Source organism: Heterocephalus glaber, unplaced genomic scaffold (assembly GCF_053883595.1).
Source record: "Heterocephalus glaber isolate CG9 unplaced genomic scaffold, H.glaber_assembly_v1.0 deba00001532, whole genome shotgun sequence".
NCBI lineage: Eukaryota > Metazoa > Chordata > Mammalia > Rodentia > Bathyergidae > Heterocephalus > Heterocephalus glaber.
In genome coordinates this window covers 25,638,913-25,660,726 of record NW_028258330.1, presented here as the reverse complement: position 1 = coordinate 25,660,726, position 21,814 = coordinate 25,638,913, and the positions used below count along the sequence as shown (strand labels likewise).

Below are 21,814 nucleotides of genomic sequence, written 5' to 3'. Positions count from 1 at the left end.
TCAGACCATGTGGTGACACGGGAAGAGAGGCCTTTCCAACCTAGTGTTTAGAGACAGACCAGCAGGGTAAGCATTCTGGTTATTTTTAGTTAAAAGAAAAACAGCTTTTTCCAAGGGCAACAAAGTGAACCGAAGGTCAGAAGGAAGCTGGGTGTGGGCTTCTCAGCAGCTCCTGCTCCACAACCTGGCAGCAAGGAAGGCGCCCTGCCAGGAAGACTCAGGATCCTCTGGTGGGGAGGGCGGAGCTGCTGGGCCACTCTGGTCCCAGAGTGGTTTGCAGGGCTCTTAAGGTGATCTCTGAGCCAGTTGGCTGACATGATTAACGCTATTATTCTTGGGGGGCATTAAATTAAGGAATGACAAACAGAGCCAAGAGGTGGCTTATTCAGTTGGATTCTGAATCACGATCAGGAAATAGTCTTTATCTGCAAAAGAGAAAAATGAAAATACATGTCACTAGATGTAAAATGGGAGAAAAATGCAGCAACTCCTTAAATCACTTAGCTATAGAATGGGAGGAAAGACAATAAAAACCATCAATGCTCAGGCTACTTCCCACCCCTGAGAAACAGAAGATAAACTTTTGGGTTTCCTGTGGGGCTCGTGCCTGCACAGCACTCTGTTGGGGAGCAGGCACCTCGCAGGGGTCGCTCTTCTGTCTCAATCTGACAGCACCCACTGCTGATTAACCAACCAGATCACAAAACTACCATGGTAGATGGCTTAGTTCACTCTAAGAGGACTGTTGATCTGGTCTTTCTTGTTGTCAGCCTTTCTACCGTCTACAAAACAAGTGATCTTTTTCTTCACTCCACTAGTGAAGACAATTTGAAGGGTTATAGGAAGTTATTTGCTTCCTGGAAGTGTTTTCCGACAGTATAGATTTCATGAATTAGATCCTCCATACAGATGATCCCTTATTTATCAAGGGGCAAGGTGTTATATGTCAAGACAAATTACTACTACTGTGTTTTTAGACAGGATCTCACTATGTGGCACACGCTGACCTCAAAGTTCCAACGATCCTCCTGCCTCAGTCTCCTTAATGCTAGGATTACATGTGTGTTTAACCATGCTTGGCAATTTGCTTAATGATTGTGCCATAAGCATGCCTTGTAGATTTGTTGTTAGGGGTGGAAACCAGGTCCTTGTACATGCTAGGAAAGCACCCCACCCCTGAACTACCCCCAGCCTCAAGTTCACTTACTGACTTCAGGTTTGGGCACCCCGTGCAATATATGGTCTGACAGTACCAGCATGTAATCGAAGCCTTACTGAGTTTCACAAGGGTGCCAATGAAGATCTGGCTAGGGCACAGAAGCTGAAACCCTGCAGACATTCAGGCTCACACCATGGATACCTCTGTTCCTGATGACAGATGCTGCCAGCTGTTCCTGCAATCTGCCTCTATTCCTTGTGACAGTGCTTAGCTTTCTCATGGCAAATATCTTTCTCAGGCACTTGATGTTCAGCTCTGCAAAATCTGTTTTTTCTTAAGGGTCTAAGACAGCAAGACTTTTCTTTTGGGAATCCATTGCTGCTCTTTTCTAATCCTCATGACAGCAGCATCAGGAAGGGAGGGTTCTCATCTCTTTCCTGGATAGGGATACTCAGGTTCAACCTCACTGGTTTTGAGTTAATGTCAGTTTCTGTCACAAGCTCAGTTGTTGGGCTTTAAGAGCCTTCTGGGCAAGAAAATTTCAGAAGCACCAGAGATCCAGCCCACTATGAAATCACACTAAGTCCCGGTCCTCAGAAGTGGGCCAGACTACCCCTCAGTTTATAGGAAAGGAAACTGGAAACATAGGATTTCAACTTTGCCCACTTAATAATCAAACTGTTTTTTTTTTTTGAGAGAGTCTTGCTATATAGTTTCAGGCTGGCCATGCATTCACTATTAGCCCAAACTGGCTTTGAATTCCCAGTGATTCTCCTGCTTCAGCCTCCCAAGTTCTTGGACTATGGGTGTGCGCTACCATGCCTGGCTTAATAATCAAACTATAAACATTTATCAAGGTTTTCATGTGCCCAGGCCTGGATCAACCACTTTTCCCATGGCTCCTCAGTGAACCCTTGAATTATTCTAGGTAGGTGCTAGTGTTTTCCCATTTTACTGAGAACACTGAGGCTCAGTTAAGTGACTTGCCCAAGTTGAGGCAAATATATGGGCTAGGAAGGGTGGGTACATGGCAGCTTGATCTGAACCCCTCTGGTCTGCTGCCCCCTGCTGAGCATGAGAGAAATGTCAGGACCTCAGCCACATCTGCATTGTGGCTGCTCAAAGTCCACAGCTTGGTTCTTGCCATGATGGTGGTCTGTTGCAACCGAGAAGAAACAGAAATTAAGTGAATAATAGCATTATGGTTAAGCGATCTGCACACATAAACAAAATCACCATTAAAAACAAATAACTGCAGGTCATGGTAGCGCACCCCTGTAATCTCACCACTTGGGAGACTGAGGCAGAATTTCAAGTTTGAGGTCAGCCTGGGCTACACAGTGAGTTCAAGGCCAACCTCAACTATATAGCATGACCCTGTCTCAAAAAAAAAAAAAGAAAAAAAAAAGACATCCCTATAAAATGGTATAAACCAGAAATATTTCTGAAAGGATATAAAGGAAAGGTAACAGTGACTGGAGTTCTAAGGTCTGGCTATGTAATGAGTTCAAGGCCACCATGAACTACATAGCGAGACCTTGTCTCAAAGAAAAAAACCAAACCACAAAATCCTACCCTGCCACAATAAAATAAATAAAAAGCCATTGATAAAAACAGACACAAGGACACAAGCAATAACAGCAGTGTCTTTTATTCCAAACTATCAGGTTCTACATCCTGTACGGCCAAATCAAGTGTTCTTTGGGAGGTAGCATTCTAAAGGCTGCCTATGCCGAGTCAACTCAGCTTTGTATCGGTCAGATTAGTAGGTGGAAACTGGAAACTAAGTCTGTCTTAAAATGTCTCTTTGTGTGGGCTGTTCTGGGCCAAGACAGGGTGAAATATGATACATATTTGGACAGTGGACAGACAAACTTCCGAAAGCACCGGCTGCTGTTGTTGGGTGGAGAAGCAGCTTCCTAGCTTGGTCAAGGAGTCCAACCAGGTGGGCAGGAAAGGCTGTTCCCGGCTGCTCATAGTCCCGAGAGCACGGGCTCCAACACACAGCACTGAGGCTGCTCTCACCAGCCCTAACATTCTGAGACTCATCAGTGGCTCCTGCCACAGGAGTTCTGGCACCAAAACCCAGTGTTTTTTTCTAGGCCAAAATAAAGTGGGTGTGTCACAGGGTCAAAATCACCGTACCCTGCCCCACCCCTGCCCCACAGCAGTAGGATGTCAGCAGTGGAGGAGGATTAGGAAGCCTTTCATTTATTTACTTGCTAAATGCTTACTAATGTGTTTACAAGTCCCTGCACTTATGGAACTTAGCTGTCTTCTGGAGAAGACAGGATTAGTAAAGAGCTGGGTATGGTAGTGCACACCTATGTTCATAGCCTGGAAGGGTGAAGCAGAAGGATAGAAAGTTCAAGTGTAGCTGGACAACTTACCTTGTCTCAAAATTAAAAAATATAAAATGGGCTGTCACAAAAAAAAAGAAAGAAATACAGTTGGTCAGGTGTTTCAGCAGCAGGATGGGGGAGGGCTGCAGGCTGAGGCAGCAGTGAGGCTGCAGCAGTGTGGTGATGCACAGAAACAACTATGTTTGAGGTGACCTCAAAGTGTAAGACACCCTCCAGCATAGGAAGTGTGTGTGCACGGCTGTGAGGGAGGCTGCGTGAGAGAGCACATGCACTTCCTGCAGGGTTCTGTGTGCGGCCCAGGCAAGAGTCTGGTCACTTATCCTCGCCTCCACTGACAAGGCTGTGTGGACTTGGGGCCTGAGGACCCCTCCCCGGGGACCATTCTCCAAGGCTCTGAATGCCCACTGGTTCTCAAGGTCAAGCTGGCAGTGCCCTTGCTCCAGAGCTGTGGCATGTAGCTTTCAGACAACTTTGCCTTCGAGGAGATATCTGGTGGCTGTGGGTCGAGAGAGTGTCCACGGAGAGAACGTCTATGTGGCACTCACATTGTTTGTCCTTGCCTCACACTCTGAGCCCCTCGGTGTGCCACTGGGGAGGCCAGGCCTGATCTGACCTGCAGTGTGAATGGAGGGATCATGCCAGCCCTTTTTAGGGATGTGGGAAATCTGTTCTCCTTAGTCACACAGCATGACATCTCGGGGAATTTCAGTTCAAATTTGATTCCAAGGCTATTTGCCCAGTCTGAGGGATCGCACTCATCCAGACAAGGAGTCCCAGCACAGTGGACTACTTGTCTTACAGGTGTGGTTATGGGGATGGCCCGTGACTTGCCCAAGGTCAAGTTGTAAGGTGTGTAGCTATGAAAACAGATTCTGGGCCACCCAACAGAATCAGGCAGCAGATGGCTGAGACACACTAAATGTTCATGGCCTGTTTTTGGAATAAATGCCTCTGATGTCATGCTTATGTTCTTCTCTGTGACTGATGTGTTCCCACCCTCTAGGGAGTGACACAGGGAGACTGGGGGACCCTGTGACTCGCTCTATGGTTTTCCTTTCCACTCTTCTAGGCAGCCAGACTGGGCTGTAGCAGGCCTGGGAATAGAACCAGTACTGGTCTGCTTCGGGGAGAGGCCTTGCCCAACAGTCCCCCCGAATTCTGTAGCTGTCCTCCTCACCAAGCACAGAGGCGTGCATGTCTCCAGCCTCCCCAATGCACTCTGTCATCCAGCTCCATTCACAATCATTTCTGCTCCTGCTCTAAACACCTCCACTCAATAGCAGCAAGTCCACACCGAGTTTGATGTTTGAGGCCAAAGTTGGGCCAAAGGCTCACCTTCCACACCTTCCTATGTAGCTTCTGATAAGCCTAGGCAAGCTGTACTGCAACCTAAGTACACCATCAAGGGCAGGCAAACTTAATCATGCACATTCAATATGGCCCAGCCAAAAACAGAACAAGAGAGAAGTAACAATGTGAAGAACAGTGGATAATCCTGGCCAATCTGTCCGCCACTGCAGCCTGAGAAAGTGAGGCAAGGCAGAGCAGGAGAGGTGGCTCTGTGGGTCTCTCCTGTCATCTTCTCCCAGGATAAGCATCTCATCAACCTGAGAATGATCCTAAAGCCCAAAGACCAGTGTGGTTGCACCACACAGCACCCAAATGCAAGCCAAGCACTTTGTGGGAAACTAAAACAGCAGTCTGCTCCAGGACTGGAGGAAAGGCTGGCTTCATGGACCTTGGAGACAGAACTGTTATGTTCTGGCTGAGAATCACTGAATTTGTTTCCCTCCAAACATAGCTTTCCCACCCTTCCACTTCACATGCTTTCTGGGCCCTCAAGAGCTCCAAGCTCTCCTCTTTTGGGAAACCAGGTGGATCCGATTACACCCTTCTCTATGTCCCAGATGTGCCTTTGAATTTCCCGTATCAAGGAAAGGGGGATCCGTGTTATATTTGTGTCTTTTCTTCCCCAGAAGATCATGACTCCCCTCTGAGGCCTGCAGTAGCCGTGAAGATTTGTTGGGTGCTGCTAGCTAGGCAGTGAGGCAACTGGACTCTTTCAATTCCTCAGGCCCCTCGCTGAGCCTCTGAAACCAATGTGCCAGACACACCTGACAGGCCATGAGGGTCTGCTTCTAAGTGGACAGGTGAAATAGACCCCTTACCTGGTGCAACCATTATTTCATTTTTCTTGGAGCGAATTCGGAGGAAAGTGAGGTCATTCTGGGGGTCAATTTCACGCACGGTGCTCCGTGCCTTCAAGATGAAGTTGTGCATGAGGTTGGCATACTGTGTGGTGGTGGGATTGTCCATGGTACTCTTGATGGGAATACCTGAGGAAAGAGTAGACAGAGACTGGGCAGGAAGCTGGAGCACCTTTCTGCCAAGCTACTGGGCCCCCCGCCACTTCTAGGGTATTGGACTGGTGAGTAACAATCACAGTGATGAGCACTTAAGTACATCCGTGCTATGCCTGTACTTTCTGCCGATGGCAACAGGACCCAAGTGGTAGCGTGACCTGCCTTCAGCAGCAGGGCCAGGATTCAAATACAAGCCTGGGCTCCACTGCCAAGGGCACACTGCCTGACTGATTTCCAGCAGCAGAAGGAGAGATGCTCCTTCATAATGCTTAGAACTGGAGCCAGGAGATGGCACTTATCAACTTGTAAAGACTGAAGGGGGAGAAGAAAAAAAGGTCAGCTGGTGCCAGAACCTGAGGGAAGTTCCAGACCAGTTATAAACACATGGTATGCCAACATGATGTCTTTCCCCTCCAATTAACCCACAATAGTGTCCTTTGTAAGCAGCATCACTACCTCTTTCAAAAAGCCCACTAAGGGGCTGGGGACATAGCTTAGTGGTAGAGTATGCTTAGCCCTGTACTCAATCTTCAGAGATAAACTGCCCTGTTATTGGTGTACCTGCCTACCTATTTATCTCTATCCAAAATTAACACAAGATTCACCACCCCCCTACTGCTAGGTACTTAGGCTAGGATTTTACTAGTAGAATTAGCTGGGCAATGGGCATCATTGTACATCAAATCTTCTGATTTGAGGACTGAAATACTGAAAGAACCTCACTCACTGGATGGTGTCTACTGTCAAGCAGGTGAGGAATGTGGCTCAACTTGAACCAGTTCAGGCTAGAGCTGGGTCATCAGGTGCCCGTAAATTGGCCATACCTATCAGCAGAAGGCTCCATCCATGAGATCCCCGGAGCTCGTCAGTTGACACTCAGTCTGAAGAATGTGGCACAAGTGACTCCTCACTTATAAGTGAGGATTGTCTACACTTAGGGCCTTGGAGCAGACTGCTGTTTTAGTTTTCCACGAAGTGCTTGGCTTTCATTTGGGGGCTGTGTGGTACAACCACACTTGTCTCTGGGCTTTAGAATCATTCTCAGGATGAGATGCTCAGGACTCTGTTCATCTGGCCCTGAAGTGGCCAGCTCAGAGACTAGCCAAAGGTGGTCATCCTCAGGCCTACCCAATGGGTGGCAAGAAACTGGCCTCACCTTGTCTTCTTTTGGCACCAAAATAAAAAGGGGCAGAAAAGGAGGATATAGGGAGAAAAGAAGGAGCTGAGTCACAGAAACTTTTTTCTTTTTTTAAATTTTTTTGAGATAGGATCTTGCTATATTATTCAGGCTGGTCTTGAACTCATGATCCTTCTGCCTCAGCTTGCTGAGTGCTGGGGTTATAGGGATGTGCCACTACACCTGGTTCACAGAGATTGTTTTTAAGCCAAGTGAAGTCACAAGTATGGGTTGTGGTCACCTGCCTTTAAGGGGCAAGATGACTAGGCCACCAGGGCTACTGTTGGGTCCTGGGTGGTAACAATATGTCCATGAGAACCCCACAAGGCCTTGCTGTAGAGCTATACTTTCTTGATTACAGCCAGTATGAGCAGCATCTGCTCTAATCTAAATAGAGACTCTGAACTTTTAGGACCTGGGCTTGCTCTCTGGCTTTACCCCTCTAGAGTTATGTGGCCTTAGGCAAGTGACTTAACCTCTCTAGCTTCCACTGTCCTAGCAAGGAGGCTGTGAGGAATTAATTCATTTACATAATAAATGTTAGCTTGTTATTAATTTCACCCACAAAATAAATCCACTCCAAATAACTTGAGGGGATGTAACTATTCCTTAAACCTGCAAGGGCACTGCTAACACAGAGCCTATCTGCTAAGGGTCAGGACCAGAGGCCAGATGGGGTCCTGTTGCCCAGCCAGAAACCTCCCTTTAACTCACTTTTGGGCCTTGACTGTAAGAAGCCTACCAGTCTTGAAACTGGTAGGCTTGGAAAGGTCTGGGTGATTAGACCACCTGACCTTTGCTTTGTGTGTGCATGGTGCTGGGGATCAAACCCAGGGCCTCTTAAGTGCCAGGCAAACACTATACCACTGAGCTACATTCCCAGCCCCAAACCTTCTCTTTTGTATGCCACATGGCTACCTTCTCTCAGATCCCTCGCCTGGAGCCTTTTTTCTTCCCCTCATGTCAATGCTCCCATTCTTTGGTCCCAGCATTTTCCTTTGGAGCAACTGCTCAAGTTTGACATCATACTGTTAGGAAAGTGATCATTATTACTTCTATCTCTAGCTACTGTAAACTCCTGCCTCAGCCTCCCAGAATGCTAGGACTATAGATGTGTGTCGACATGGCTGGTGTGAACCCGCTCTTGATTTCCTCACCAGGATCCTTGGTGAAACTGCATTAAGCATTTATTGGTGTTGATAAACAAGCAGTCACAGAGGTCTACTTTCATTAGTTCAGATAAAAACTGGCACGAGTTGGTCACATTTCTACTAGTGAGCAATGTGTAAAGTAGACAAAAAACTTTAACCCTTTGTTGGCTCACTATAGAAACAAAAGAAAATATAGAGGTAAAGGAGGCAGAGACCAAAACTAGGAAGAATTTCAAACAAGAACTACAGATTAATTCCAGATTCACAGGATGCCTGGAACAACCTCAAAGATGGCCTAATTATTAAGGTCAGCTAATCCAAGCCTCTGCCTTTGCAAATGGAGACAGCATACATAGCCTACAGAAGTAGCTGGCCATTGGCGAGGCACAATTTCTAAAATGCAGCTCAAATCTGTCCTGACTGTACAGCCAGGTCCTCTCATCGACCACATCCAGCTCTTGCAAGCAACAACAAAAATGATTTTTAAAATTTAACAAATTTTTTTTTTTAATGCGGACTGAGCCCAGTGCTTTTCCACTGAGCTATATATATATCCCCAGCCTTGTTAATTTTTTAAGATAGGGTCTTGCTCAATTGCTCAGACTGGCTTTGAACTTGCAATACTCCTGCCTCAGCCTCCCGAGTACCTGGGATTACAGGTGTGTGCCAATGCACCTGACTAACAGATACTTGTATCAAGCACCAACTCTGTGCCAACATTCTTCTAGATGCTAAAGATACAGAATAGCTCTTCTGCTGGGCACTGCAGGGCCTACTGATTCTATCAGGGGCACATCACAACCTCCCTAAGCCTCAATTTTCTTGCTGGTAAAACTGGTTGCTGTCAAGAATTATTATCATCAAGACTTAGCTTCCTAAAAAGGAGTATTCAAGGGGGAGTTTTATGGGTCACTGATATTTGGATCAGTAGAAAGAGGAGAAGGTGCCGGGGATTTAGCTCAGTGGTTCCACTGCCTGCCTCGCAAGCACAAGGAACCCAGTTCGATCCCCGGTACCAAAAAACTCCCAAAAACACACAAGTTCTTGTCTTAAAAAAAAAAAAGAAAGAGGAGAAGGTATTCCAGGCAAGAAAGAGCAAGAGCTATGCCAAGACGATGGAATAAAGTAAGTCTGTGAGGAATACAGATGAGGGCCCTAAGGAGGGAGACCCCAGAACTGAGCTGAGAAGAAGGCTCCCTCCAGGTGAGCGCCCTGAACCAACCCCTCATGTTGACACAACACACCTGCAAGGTCACTCACACCTGCAGTTGTATTCACAGCTCTGGGGCATCCCTGAGGGGCAATGGTCCAGCTGTCAGCAATTCCCTTGCTCCAGGCACAAGGGGAAGCCTGCACAGAGGCCAAAAGCGTGGGCTACGGAGTTAGAACTCCAGGTCTGCCTCTTCCTCTCTGTCATCTTGAATACAGTGGATGGCTTCACTTCTTTCTAGGCTCAGTTTCATCATTATGAAATGTAGGTATGAACAGGTCCACCTTCACAGGGCTATTTTAAAGTTTAAGCACTTTTTTTTCGATACCAGAGATTAAACTTGGGTCCTTGTGCTTGCAGGACAGGCAGTGGAACCACTGAGCTAAATCCCCAGCCCAAAGTTTAAATGAGTTAATCACCTATTAATCTCTTGGTGGTAGAGTGCTTGTCTAATGTGCATGGGTCCCTGGGTTTGATACTTAGCACCAGAAAGAAAAAAAAAAGCCATATCAAATATTTTTAATGGTGCCAGGAAAGAAGCATTATTAGTTTCAATCATGTTAGCTACTATGAACATTACTATATTATTAATGTAATTATTAATATAATGATTATGGCATGTCCCATGCTTGCAAATTTTGTTTTTTTCCTTTAAGATTACTTCCTTGGAACACACTCCTCAGAGTGGAATTACTAAATCAAAGGGCCTGGGGGCACCACTGACTGGTCTGTTCATCAATGACCTAAATCCAACACATGTTCTGGATGGACACTTGGTGTCCAGGTGACTCAGATGTGGCCCTTCATCAGCCCAGCTGTGGTGCTGGGTGTGCCTGTCCACTCCCAGCCCCACACACTGGTTACTTTTATACACAGGGTAATTTTAAAGTTGGCCAAACCCTTCTCACTAATTGAAAGCAACAGAAACACAAGCTAATGGATCTGAATGGGGCTGCTCTGACTGAAGTGCAGGACAGGGACCCAGGCCTCCTTTCTATTTCTAAGGGCAGCACAGGAACCCCCAGCTAAGGAGCACAGCTCTGAGAACCCCATCCTAGGTGTTCTCTCCAAGGAGAGGCTCTCAGATGAACACAGATTTGTGGTGAGTCTCAGGAAGGTGACTCACTGCCGTTCTCTTCTCATCAGAATCTGCCTCCAAAGGTTGAGTTTTTCAAATCTGTCTGATCAATCTCCTGGCGTGCTTGGTAAACACACATTCCTCAGGTCTCACTTCAGTTCTAATTAATCAGATTGTCTGTGGAGAGGCCTGAAATCTCTTAAGAGTTTTAACAAGAGTTCCAGGTGCCTGGACTTTACGGATAAATTTAGAAAGCACTGTGTTCTAGAGGCTTGCCCCCCAACCCAACAGGGAACCTGACCTATATAACCTGGTTTATGTAAGCAAATGCCTCAGAGCTCAGAACTGACAGAGATAATATCGTGTTAAAGGCTTTACACTGTTCATTCTCAGTTACTCTTTGCAACCTATATATGATAAATAACCACATTTTAAAAGCTTAAGTGACTTGCCAAAGGTCACGCAGAGTCAGGAGGACAAGCAGGATACATACTCAGAAGTGCTGGATTCCAAGGCCCTTGTCCTTACTGCTGTGTGGACATTGGTATGCGGGGCCGTAGATGGTACTTCACAGTGCAGCATGGGAGAAAGTGCACAAGTGCACTCAGAAAAAGACTTACATTTAAATCTTAGCTATCTAACAGCAGGTCAATCAATTAAATTTCTAGATGCAGTTTTCTCTATTGCAAATGGAGACCACAGAGCTGCTTTAAGGAATAAATGAAACAATATGGTTATAAAGCACCAGCCCTCAGCCTGGAACAGAGCAGGTGTGTGATGTTAGTTCTCTTCTTTACCACATCGAGTACAGTTTGGGAAAACTGGCATTTGTATCCTTGTTCAAATAACCTCCCCACAACAAAGGAAAAAGCTATGGGCACAAAGAAGTCAATTAGAGAATCATGTAGCAAAAACCTCAGAATCAACCACAAATGGATATATAATGCCTACTTAATGGCTACGTAAAAGAGTAGAGACAATATAAAGGGGCTAGTAAACATGGAACTGGCACTTGAAATTATTTTTGCTTATGTGAACTATGAAGCAATTTAAAAAAAAACTTATGTAAACATATTCAAAAGAGTAACAACTATGATTATTACTATCAGAAATGCACCCCCAGGGCCGGGGATTTAGCTCAGTGGTTTTGACGCCTGCTGCGCAAGCACAAGGACCTGAGTTCGATCTCTGGTACCAAAAAAAAAAACAACACAGAAATGTGCCCCCGATGGCCACATGGGCTCAAAAAGCATGGAATATTGGTAAACATGATCTGTCAGGGCAGTGGAACTAAGGGAATTTTCCCTTTTAAAAAAATATTAGAATTCTCGGCCAGGGATTTAGCTCAGTGGTGCCGCCGCCTGCCTTGCAGGCACAGGGTCCTGAGTTTGATTCCTTGGTACCATAAAAAAAAAAAAAAAAAGAATTCTAATAACAGTGTTAGAACATTGGAAGTATTAAAAAGAAAAAAGCTTAGAATTAGGTCAGATACATGAAGGGACATAGTAAATGGCAAGTGCTGTGCTGTGTTCAGGCTGCTTTCTGAAGGCCTGGGTGCAGGTCACGGCCACAGGGCAAGTGTACCTTCTGTGTTCACCACAATGATTCCTTGCACTCCTTTCTGGCTCTGAAGTCGTTTCAGTGTCTCTTCCACCTCTGCCTGCCAGAAAATAATACCAAAGTTAGGAGAAGCCAAGTAGGTTGGATTAACTCCCTCATATCCCAGGAAGAAGAATCACACATTCAACTTTTAACTAGAAACACCTGAGCCTGTGGCACTGCCTCAAAGCTCTCCAAGACTGTGTGGAGTGGTCCTTAGGTCACCACTGGATCCTACAGCAAGAGCTCACACTTGCAGCATAGGATGAGATGGGGCTGGGCCGCTGCTCACCAAGCACTATTATCTTACCCCGCCCAACCCTAAGTTATTCGGAGAAGAATTTAAGGCCAGGGATTTAGCTCAGTGGTTCTGGCACCTGCCTCAAAAGCGCAAGGTCCTGAATTCGACCCCTGGTACAAAAGAAAAAAAAAATTAAATACCATTCTCTGGAGCATAGGCACATCCATGACTCACATATTCGGTACAGTTGAGGGGCAGGATTCTGATTGGAAAAAAACCACAACCAAACAGTGGTTTCTAACAGGAAGGAGACACTTTGCAATTTGTGGCCCAAACAATACAACTGAGAACATTTCAGAGGAAGCAAAATGATCTTACGAGGATAGACTCAGTGACTTAATCTGCTGGCATCTGAGACGGTGTGACACATGGCACACAGCCACAGGAAATGTGTCCCAGAAGGGGTTTATTAGTCCTAATGGTCCACCAAACAGGGTGGGCTATTTTGGCACATGGAATTTGTAAACAGAAGGGACACTTAGATATCTGGGTTCTCATTGTGCCATGCAATGACTTCTACATGCTTATACCTAGCTAGTTTTATCTTTTCCTCCACTCTACATCAGCTTGCCCCTGACCTCCTTTTTTTGCTGAAATACAACAAAACGTTCTAAAACAACTGAGGCTTCAGCTCTTCTTCGAAGCCTTTATCGATTCCCCAACTCAATGGAGTCTTGCCTGCATGTGACCCCTCAAATCCAAGCCTTTGCCTATCTGGGACACATACCAGGCACAGCGTGTTTAATTACAAAGTCTCTACAATGATCTGCAGAGAAGGGGTTCCATAAAACAGTTGCTTAAAGCCAGGGACGGTGGCGCATACCTGTAATCCCAGCACTCTGGGAGGCTGAGGCAGAACTGTAAGTTTGAGCCCAGCCTGGGCAAATTTGTGAGTTAGCAAGACCTTGTCTCAAAATAAAAAATAAAAATGTCTGAGGATGTAGCTCAGTGTAAAGGCCCTGGGTTGAATCCTCAGTACTGTTAAAAAGAAAGAAAAGAAAACAGCAACAACAACAAAAAACAGGTGCTTGGGGATTTAGCTCAGTGGTGCCTCCCCCTGACTTGCAATGCAAGGTGCCGAGTTTGATCCCTGGTACCAAAATAAACCTCCCCAAAACCCACAAAACAGGTGCTTAACTGAACTAGGCTTAACTCTTCCTATGGCTGGAAACTGATAAGTGTGCTTGTTCTGGTGGCCCCTTCCAGACTGGTCCAGAGACCAGTAAAGAAGGTCCTCAAAGGCTGAGAACTGTTGGAGACAAAAGCTCCATGCACCAAAAGAGAATGGTTTCCCACTCCCAGGGAATAGGGGAAGGGAGGGTAGATTCTAAACATTGGGTAGAGACAGCACAATGAATTATTGTTTTTCTGGAAAGCACAAAGCTGACAATCCAGTCACTACCACCCACTCCCTAGTGATGTAAGAATACTCTCAAATGCTAGAGGGAAGGGCAAACAAGTTACTCCCACAAAATGGCAAATAACATGATGTCCCTAAAATCTAGTCTGGGTAAAAGGACAGAGCTGGCTCTGTGGACATGAGAGTAGGATACAGAGGGTCATGTGTGTCTAAGGTCCTAAGTCATTCAACAGACTTTCACTGAGCTACTATGTGCTGGGTGCTATTCTGGAGGGGAGGAGTAAGTATAAAGGTCAATGCTGTACAGTATTCGTCTGACCTGATCACCTTCCTGGAAACTCATCTTTTTTCAATTTTTAATTTGTACATATTTTCCATACACAGTGCTCCCATTCCCCTCCCCTCCCTTTAATCTTTCCCCATTTACAGAAGCTTTGTTTCCATCTATTCTTTTTTTACCCTCCCCCCCATTTCCCCTTCCCATTTGAACATGTTCTTCCTACTTCCCAGTATCTATCCCGTTTTGCTCATTTACCCTTAGGGTTTCTCACACAAGAAAAACAATGTGATATTTAAACGTGTATGTTTTATTTTACTTAAAATTATTGTCTCAAGGTGCATCCATTTACCCACAAATGACTCAACTTTATCTGCTGAGTAGTACTCCACTGTATATAAACACCACATTTTCTTTATCTATTCATCTGTTACTGATGGCCATATGGGCTGTTTCAAAGATTTAGCTATTATAAATTGTGCTGCTATAATCATGGGTATGCATATATCACTGTGCTATGACGCTTTTAACTTTTTTGGGAAGATACCTGTAACTGGCACAGCTGGATCAAATGGAACCTCTAGTTTTAGTTTTTTGAAGAATCTCCATACTGATTTACACAGTGGTTGCACCAGACTACACTCCCACCAACAGTGAAGAAGGGCTCCTTTTTTTCCCCCACAGCCTTACCATCATTTGTTATTGGTTGATTTCCTGATGATAGTCATTCTTTCTGAAGTGAGATGGAATCTGTGTTGTTTTAATCTGCATTTCTCAATTGACCAGGGCTGTTGAGTATTTTTTCGTATATTTATTTGCTGTTGTATTTCTTCATCTGAAAAGTGTCTATTCATTTCAGATGCCCATTTTTGGATTGGGTCTTTGAATTTAAGGGGGTCTGACTTTTTTTTTTGAATTCTTTATATATTCTAGGTATTAGTCCTTTGAGGAGTAGCTGGCAAAACTTTTTTTCCCATTTCTATGGGTTGGTTGTCTTTTCACTCTGCTGGTGGTTTTCAATTTGATTCTAATTGTTGATTCTTTGTAATATTTCCTGTGTCAATGGAGTTTTGTATATAAAGTCTTAGCCTATATCTATGTCTTTAAGAGTTTTAACTATTCTATTTTCCCGTAGATTAAGTGTTTCTGTTCTAATATTTAGATCTTTGATCCACTTCAATTTTCGTTTAGTGCACAGTGAGAGATACTGGTCTAATTTTGATCTTTGGCATGTGGAAAGGCAGTTTTCCCATCTATTAAAGAGAGTATCTTTCTTTTAGTGAATGTGTCTGTCCCCTTTGTCAAAGATAAAGTAGCTGAGTGAACTTGGAGTTGTTTCTGCATCTTCTAATCTGTTCCACTGATCATCAGATCTGTTTTTTAGTTTTTTGTTTTCTGCCAGTACCATGCTGTTTTTATCATGGTAGCTTTGTAGTACAACTTCAAATCTCTCCTGGAAACTCATTTTAAGGAAATAATCCAAAATAAGAACAATGCAGCAAGATGTTTGCTGTAGTGATACCTGCAATAGCAGAAAAGAACTAAAAATGCTACCAAATTAGAGAAAAGGCCAAGTAATTAAGGAATATCAATTACAAAAATAAAGTACACACATTAACAGTGGTTACTGGACTATCAGATACCACCGCAAAAGGCCTACGATAGAATGTTAAAATAGCAAAATGCAAAAATAAAGTGCCTGGTGCCTGCAATCACATAAAAATAAGAAGGCTATGGCCCAGGGATGTAGCTCAGTGGTACAGTGCCTACCTGGCAAGCACAAGGCCCTGAGTTCGATTCCCAGTACTGGAAAAAAGATTTTAAAAAAGAAGCTGAAGTAGGGGGATCACTGTGAGTTTGAGGTTAATGTGGGCTAACATAGTGAGTTCAAGGCAAGCCTGGGCTACATAGTGAGTTCAAGGCCAGTACACAGTGAGACCTTGTCTTGAAAAACCCCCAAAATGAAAACCAAAACAAAAACTCAGGAAAGAGAGCTAAAACTAAAGATGTAAGAATCTAAGTCCAAAACATGTCCCAGAAGATGTAGTGGGGCTGAACTGAAAAAAGATGAAATTAGCTCAGACAGCTATTCATTAACTATTTGGCATCTTCTATGTGCCAGAAACTGTTTAAGGCTGGGGGATACTGTGGTGAACAAATAACAAAAAGTCTGCCTTCATAAAGCTGATATTTACATGGGGTAATTTGTGGGGAGTAATTAGACATTAAACAATAAAAAAGTAAAACACAAATGTACATTACAGGATATTTTAAACAGGATGGCCAGAGAAGGCCTCACTAAGGTGACAGCTAAGTACAGATCTAAGGGAAAGCAGGAGCAAGCCATGTGGATTTCTAGGGAGAGGATTCCAACCAGTACAAACACTTGGTACAAAGTACAACTTGGGCTCGTACAGTGTCCGAAGTGTTCAAGGAAAAGCAAAAGAGCCAGTGTGGCTCCAGTACAGTGTGCAAAGGGAAGGGCGGTGGCTGTGAGCCAGGAGCAGATCACAGCCAGCCTGGCAGACCAAGTCACAATGTGGGATTTTACTTGGGATGATATGTGGAGCCACCAGGAGGTTGTGATAACAAGGGAGGACATCTGAAGCTGCTAAAGGCTGGCTCTGGCTGCTGTGCGGAAAATGGACTGAGGGAGCATAAAGCCTGTTTCGAGCCTTGGTGCATGGCATGTGCTGCTCCCTGTCTGAGGATACAAGCTCCCTGACATAACTCCCAGTTTCAGCTTGTGGGCCTCTGATGGGAGACCTCCTTTAAAACCAGCCCCTCTCCAGGTGCCTTTGGCACTCAGCCTTCATAGGACTTATCACAGTGGAGTATAACTTATTTTACATTCACTCCAGATGCAACGTACAGAAACCCCTTAGTTTCAGTACCAGGCACAGGACAGACTCTACACTTAAGGAAAACATAATAGCTGAGTAGGGTGGCAGAGGCCTGCAATCCTAGCACTTTGGGAGGCTGAGGCAGGACGATCTCACATAGGAGTCCTGCCTGGACAACTGAGGGAGATCTTGTATCAACATAAAAGATAAAAAGGGGGTGAGGGGGCTTAGCTCAGTGCAAAGGCCCTGGTTTCAAACCCTTTGACCCATAAATAATTAACAGCATCTCTGAAACCATGTTTCATAAAAATCAACCCTTTTAAGTACAGGGGTGAAGATATATGTAACAATGTAACAAAGAGCTAAAGTTTAGGTGACCCTAGTCTAATAGAACCAGACATGGAGATCTGGTTCTTTAAGAAATAAGCACACACTTATCCGTAACAGGACACACAGGTAGGTATTTATATACTCAAGACCTCCTATGGGTTATGCATTGCTTTCTGACATACGCTCCCATCTGAACCTCTTATTTACCTTCCAAGATTACTATAATCTCCATTTTACAGATGAGCAAACTGAGGTTCAGAAGAGAGAAAGGTTTTCCCCAAGAAAACAAAGCAGGTCCAAAGGAGAGCTAAAGGTGGGTGTGGCAGGATGTACCTATAATCCCACCACTAGGGGGGGCTGAGGTGGTAGGATCACTTGTCAGAGTCTAGGACAGTGATGGGGAACCTTTTAGAGCTTTCAATGATACAAACAGCCCACTGTAGTACACGTGCCACAGGTTTGCCACCACTTCTCTAGGGAGTTTGAAACCAGCCTCCGTTGGGAGCAATGCTACGTAATTCTAGGGAAAAAATCATTTGATTAGGCCTAGTTCTTCCACCTACAGGCCAGCTATGGCATTCTGAGACAGAATTCCATTTTGGCCTCGGGTCACAACTGAAACCTTAGTGATCCCGTGATGCTGTGATGCTCTAGGGCAAGACCACACCTGTGGGAGACACCCTGAGGGGAACCAAATCTTCATCTGCATAGTTCCTCATTGTTCTTAGATTTCCACTGGCCCCCCCCCCCGTCTTTTGTTACACCTTGTTTATCTCAATGTGAAGTACTGAAATCTACATATTCATTTGTTACATTTCCCACGTACTGAAGAAAAGGTGCTGCAAGCTAGGAGTTTTTGTCTTTGCTGCTCAGAGAAGCACTGATCAGACTCAAAGCTCAGCTTTTTCTCAAAGTCTCATTTGTCTACCTTTCCTGTAATTCGCTGTGTGCTGCCGTGGCTCACGGGAGACTAGGACCCACTGCAGAGGTTCTAGTAACGTCCCTTTCCCCTGTTCCCTACAAGCTTGGGTAACACAGCAAGATCCTGGCTCAAGAAGAACAAAGCCAAAAAGCTGACCAGTAACAAGTGGTGAGATGCCTGCCCTGAGGGGACTTATATCCTAGTGGAAGAGACTTAAAAAACATTTGGGAGGGGTGGGTACAGGGATGATGTGGGGGTTAGGGATTGAGGACACTGTTTGGGTACTGACAGGAACATCTAAAGAGGTAATCTATAAGTAAAGAACTAGAGGACGACAAAGAAATACATTCTAGTCAATGGGGAAAGAAGACAAGTTTCTGAATTCTCCAGCTCCCAAATGCATGTGGCCAACAAATGGAACACAGCACAGCAATAAAGCTCCAGGGTTATTTACTGGCTCAGCATAGGTGGAATAACTATATGAAGCAAAATGATTCATGAAAGAAACATGACCAATTTGTCTACTAAATATAAAACCTTAACTTCTGCAAAACAATAACAAACAGGATAGAAAAATATGTGCATCAAATATAACAAAGGAGTAATTGCTAAAACATCATATAGTGATTAAGAAAGATAGCAAACATCCAGTAGGCAGAAAATACACCAATGATAAATGATACACAGAAAAAGATCATTCCTTGTAAAGAGAGAAATAAAAATATCATAGCAATACTGGTTTCTTTTTTAAATGTATTGTGGCAAAGACTTTTATAAAAGCAATCTACTAGGAAAGCAACACAATATACTATAAGAACTGTAAAAGTGTTACCTTTTTTTTTTTGGCGACAGGGTCTTGCTACGTGGTTCAGGCTGGCCTTGAACTCACTATATAGTCCTGGCTGGCCTCAAACTCACTTCGATCCTCCTGCCTCAGCCTCCCAAGTGCTGGGATTATAGGCCTGTGCCACCACACCCGCACACACAAGTATTGCTTTTATGAAAACAAAACAAAACAAAACAAAACAAAAAACTCAACAGAACATTATGGGTTGTAGAAAGCTTCCATTTATGTAATGAAAAAAGGAGGAACGTATATATGCTTGTATAAATACACAAGAAACTAAAAATGGTTGTTTCTCAAGGAGACTAAAATAGGGGTCAGAGTTGCTGAAAGACTTTCTTTTGGTACCAGGGATCGAACTGGGGACCTTGCACTTGTGAGGCAGGCGGCGGAAGCACTGAGCTAAATCCCCGGCCTTGGAAGACTTTTCGCTCAGAATATTATATATATTACTGTGTACAAGTATTCTGTTAAAAATTGTAGCAACATGATGTGAAAGATAAAGTTACATGTATTTGAGTCATTATTACGTTTTTAATGATGTGGAGGCATTTTTTGTGGTGTAATAATGAAAAATGCAGAACAATTCTATATTCAAGGAGTTAAAAAAAGGTCTTTGCCAATTTTGTACAAGTGGTGAGGAAATAAGAGGAAACTACACCCTGCAAAGGTGTAAAGGAACCCACGGCTGCAATCAAAGCAGAAGGCTTTGGGCTCCCCAAGGGTAGACCCCGCCCGTTCATGACTCACATACTCAATCTGAGCGGCTGGAAAAAGTTACACTGACAGAGGGGCACTCAAACTTCTCGAGTTTAAGTCCACTGTCACCATTTCCTGAGGCAAAGCTTGGCTTTAGATTCCAATGTGTAAGATGTTAATTGTCACATCTACCTCAGAGCTGTGAGAAGGAAAGACAAAACACAAAAAGCGGTGCCTGTCACCTACTGAGCTTCCAGGAAACACTACTTACTTTTTTTTTTGGTACCGAGGATCGAACTCGGGTCCTTGCACTTGCGCAGCAGGCAGCAAAACCACTGAGCTTAATCCCCGGCCCAAGGAAACACTACTTTCAAGGTTGGGGTCCCGCAACCCTAAAGCTAGGCCGCAGGAGTCCAAGCACAGAAGCACCAGCTCCCGCTTCCGGGTAAGAGGCTGCCGCTTCCGGCGGCCCCGCCTCGGGCCAGGTCTAGAGGCCCGCGCCGCCAGGGTTCCGCCCTCTAGTTGGCTCAGGCCCGGCCTGACCCTGCCCAGCCTCGCAGACTCCTCTCCTTGTAGCTCAGAGACCCCAGTGAAAAATAGATGGCCACTGTGGGGTACAGGCAGCCTCTAGACCCAAACTCTCGTGGACACTCACCATCTCCGGCCGATGCGGTAGCTCCGCGTCGCCAACACTCAGCCCGGTTCCGTACCTTTCTGCGCCTGCGCACAGCTCCCTGTCGAAACGGACTGCTTTGGTAGCCTATCAGGAGCCAGCGAAGGAAGTGGGGCGGGCGAGAGAACTGATGTACCAGCTCCGTCAGGGCTCGTGGATAATTTGCTCTTTGCTGTCCAAAAGCGAAAAGCAGAGGAGCACTTAAACTATGGAAAATTCTCAAGTCCGGCTGTGCCGAAAATATGCTGGTTTTGGAGTGCTGGAAGAAGCTTCATTCAGCTTTCAGTCGAGGTCTGAGATGGATCTGGACACCCTGGGTGGAGGGCAGTGCGAGAGTGTAAGGCTGAGAGCGACCGTTGCTGAGACTTTTGCACCCAGATTGAGGCAGAGAGGCGCGGAGCCAAAATACGTAGAAGACATAGGAAATTCTGAGGTTACAACTGGAGTCAGGTACAGTATCTCTGGAGTCTGTAGAGCGACCCCTTGGGAATATTTCATGCAAGCTATGAGATAAATTAGGGCTAGCCTGGGCGTCGATGATTTAGGAATTTGAATTCAATCCCACCTGGGTTACTTTGGAGGAGAGAGTTTATATCTCGGTGCTGTTTCGTTTTCTTACCTTTAAAAGGGGATTTTCTCACCTTTAAAAGGGGATTTTCTCAGAATCTATATTGACCCATTTCCCACTGTAACCTCCTCCTAAAGACCACAAAAATTTCTGGGCCTTGTAGCAGGAAATACATGCTGCATTAGTGAACCTTTGTGCCACGTTACTGTGCCCAGCACTTGGCATGCATTATCTCCAGTCGTTCAGCATAGTATAGCATCCCCATTTGACAATGTTCTTTGTTCCTGGCACTGGAGCTTGTTTCTGAATCAAGGCTCTGAGCTCCAGATTTTCATCCCATGGGAGCCACACTTCAGTGGTAAAGGATCTGGTGCTCCTTCCAGGGGTGTCTACATGGTAAAAGGACTGGATAGTGACTTTGTTAACCAAGAAACCTAGCAGACACTGTCTTAAACAGACCGAGGTTATTTGTTTGTTTTTTACAGACCGAGGTTATTAATGTTACTGGTAAATGGGACATATATTGATGCCATGTGCAACCACATATGTACGAAGGGCACATCACCTTCTGGTAATTTTCACAAAAATCCACAGCCTTTGTCATAAGAAAATTAAACACAATCTAAGGGATATCTACAAGGAATCTGACCAGTACTCTTCAAAAATCTCAAGGTCATGAAAGACAAGGAACTGTCCACATCAGAGCTAAATCCCCAGCCCCTGACACACATTTCTTAGTCTCAGAGAACAGGGCTGGGTTTAGCTCAGTGGTGCTGGCGCCTGCCTTGAAAGTGCAGGGTCCTGAGTTTGATCCCCAGTACCACAAAAAACAAAACAACAAAAGTCCAGAGAGAACACCAGCTGGTCATCCATAGCTGGGTCCCAGTTTGATGTTTT

At 44.9% G+C, this 21,814-nt stretch overlaps 2 protein-coding genes and 1 long non-coding RNA gene across 8 annotated transcripts in view; 1 reads left to right on the top strand and 2 right to left on the bottom strand.

Annotated features, from left to right (window-relative positions):
* Pigu (phosphatidylinositol glycan anchor biosynthesis class U) overlaps positions 1–21,814 on the top strand; it is a 153,785-nt gene that overhangs the window by 114,991 nt on the left and 16,980 nt on the right. Inside the window, exon 12 of one of the 3 annotated variants that reach the window (XM_087188893.1) lies at positions 19,329–19,497. The exons of 1 other annotated variant lie outside the window; for it this stretch is intronic. In XM_087188893.1, the coding sequence (XP_087045019.1) occupies positions 19,329–19,451 (123 nt within the window). In that variant the 3' untranslated portion in view covers positions 19,452–19,497. Of the gene's footprint in view, positions 1–19,328; positions 19,498–21,814 lie in introns of those variants that run through there. One more of the 3 variants, XM_087188890.1, reaches the window with a different exon arrangement.
* On the bottom strand, positions 68–20,481 carry Dynlrb1 (dynein light chain roadblock-type 1). Of its 4 annotated transcripts, none has more exons than XM_087188902.1 (5): positions 20,332–20,481; positions 12,086–12,161; positions 5,691–5,858; positions 3,550–3,580; positions 68–425 (listed from the first exon to the last, which is right to left on the bottom strand). In XM_087188902.1, exons 1-5 carry the CDS (start codon positions 20,332–20,334, stop codon positions 422–424), a joined length of 282 nt encoding a protein of 93 aa, XP_087045028.1. In that variant the 5' UTR covers positions 20,335–20,481; the 3' UTR covers positions 68–421. The 4 variants fall into 4 exon arrangements, with proteins under 4 accessions (XP_087045028.1, XP_087045027.1, XP_004867973.1 ...); XM_087188901.1 differs by lacking the exons at positions 12,086–12,161; positions 20,332–20,481 and adding exons at positions 9,843–9,901; positions 10,995–12,050; XM_004867916.4 differs by lacking the exon at positions 3,550–3,580.
* LOC147824710 (uncharacterized) lies at positions 18,873–20,325 on the bottom strand. Its single transcript, XR_015442014.1, has 2 exons — positions 19,948–20,325; positions 18,873–19,127 (listed from the first exon to the last, which is right to left on the bottom strand). It is a non-coding gene; the product is annotated as an uncharacterized LOC147824710 (long non-coding RNA).